We start from the raw sequence: 1932 nt of genomic DNA on the forward strand, positions 1-1932 counted from the left end.
AGCAGCGTGTCCAGCCGGAGGGGAAGGGGCTGCCCGAGCTCACAGGAGAGACCCCCAGGCTACTCAGAGGGTGATGCTGGGGAAGCTGCAGGCAGTGCCCGCCTGACTGCGAAGCGCGCCCAAGCTCGCCTGGCGACCAGCCTTAGCGCGCCGACACTTGAAAGGCATTTGGGAGAAAGAGAGACCCTGTGAACAACTGAATAACCCCAAGCGACCTTTCCTCCCCAACCCTACCATCTTCACCTTGCAGCTTTGCTTTGACAGGACCCAGAATTTTCCACCATGTGTGTCTAAAGGAAAACTCTCGATAGCCTCATCTCCCCCCAGCCCAAATCCAGTATTACCCTATTGCACAAGAAGAGGCGCGATCCATGGCCCGCCAGGCGCAGGGGCTGCAGGATGGACCCTGAATAACACCTTAGTATAGCTATTTTCTACACCACTGGGCTTTCTTTGGGGTTACAGCTCAGATGATTTAAGATTGGACTTTGTCAAAGTGATTCTGCTAAAAAAAAAAATATATATATTCTTTCTTTGAGACAGAAACCCCAAAACTGTGAAAACCCAACCCAAAAATATGAAGAGTAGGTTAATGTGTTAATATTCCCCAGCATGGTGGTTGCTCATGCCTCGTGTCACTGCTACAGGCATCCCACTGCATGCCTCGGCACGCTGCCTGTGGGCTCAGTCGCACCAGCCCCCGTGAGCAGCCTGCTCATGACCCAGGCGAGAGGCACGGCTTTTGTGAATTATCCCCCAAAAAGTGGGTTTTCCCAAACAAACGGTGTTTTCAAGTGACCTGGAACCAGCCAGGCTGCTGTGTGCCCCCACATTGGGATGGGACGATCGCCACCCTCGTGCTGCAGCAGGCAAGCCCTCCGTCCTGGGCATGGGGGCACCTGAAGCGCCCGGGGGGACTGGCCCATGCGACGAGGGGGCTATGGGTAGATGCAGACTCACAGGCCAGGAGCTGGACGTGGGGACCGTACCCCTTCTAGCAACCCGCCTCAAGCACCAGCTCGGGCAGGCTTTGGTTTTGCGGCTGCCCCAGGCATGCCCGCGCCCCAGACCCCCTCCCGCCTTTTACAGTCTCACATTCTCCAGCTTCGGCCCTGTTCCTTGCCAGGAGCTCTCAGCATGGCCGACTGACGATGCGGGGAGGGATTCCCCAGGGAACAGGTTTGCTTTATGCTGGGAAGATGTACATGCCCAACATGCTCTGTCTGGAGCCAAGAGCATCTCCTCTCCCGAAAAAATGAAACCAGAGAGGGAGGTCACGGCAAATACCCACCTCCCCGCGCCGCTGTGCCCTGAGCCTCCTGCACCACCAACCGCTGCAAAACGTGGCTGTGGAGGCAGAGGGTCACAAAATAAAAGTACGGGAGACGGGTTTGTGGTGCCAAGGAATCTTGGGGTGGCCTCAGTGTCCATGTCCCCACCCATCCTGCACGAAGATGTGCTCCCCGCAGGGTCAGCCGTCTCTCCCCAGGAGGTCCTTTGGTGCAAGTTGTGCAGTGGTGGCTCTGCCCCACCAGCACGGCTGCCCTCAGTACACGCACAGGTCTGGGAACTTCATCTCATACACTGGGATGGAGTGGTTTTGGGGCTGGCCATAGGCAGCTGTGATGGTGCCGGAGGGGCTTGGTGGTGGCCTGAAACACAAGAGATGGAGAGAAGTGGTTTACAGAGAGGTTTGGGGAGGAAGCCACAAAAGAGGGCAGATTTAGACTAGATAGAAGGAAAAAATTTTTGGCAACGAGGCCCTGTCCCACATTGCCCAGAGAGGTGGTGGATGCCCCATCCCTGGAAACAGCCCAGGTCAGGCTGGACGGGGCTCTGAGCAACCTGCTCAGGGTGAAGATGTCCCTGCTCACTGCAGGGGTGAGACTAGAGGCCTCTGCCGGCCCCTTCCTACCCAAACCCTGCTGTGAT

At 57.0% G+C, this 1932-nt stretch overlaps 1 protein-coding gene across 1 annotated transcript in view; it reads right to left on the bottom strand.

The window, feature by feature from the left end:
• Positions 1–1354: 1354 nt before the first annotated feature.
• LOC104619115 (protein EFR3 homolog B-like) overlaps positions 1355–1932 on the bottom strand; it is a gene marked incomplete at its 5' end in the record, with an annotated part of 21800 nt that continues 21222 nt past the window's right edge. The window contains 1 exon segment of the mRNA XM_010284890.1: positions 1355–1652. Coding sequence (XP_010283192.1) covers positions 1547–1652 — 106 coding nt within the window.

Source organism: Phaethon lepturus, unplaced genomic scaffold, assembly GCF_000687285.1.
Source record: "Phaethon lepturus isolate BGI_N335 unplaced genomic scaffold, ASM68728v1 scaffold8074, whole genome shotgun sequence".
NCBI lineage: Eukaryota > Metazoa > Chordata > Aves > Phaethontiformes > Phaethontidae > Phaethon > Phaethon lepturus.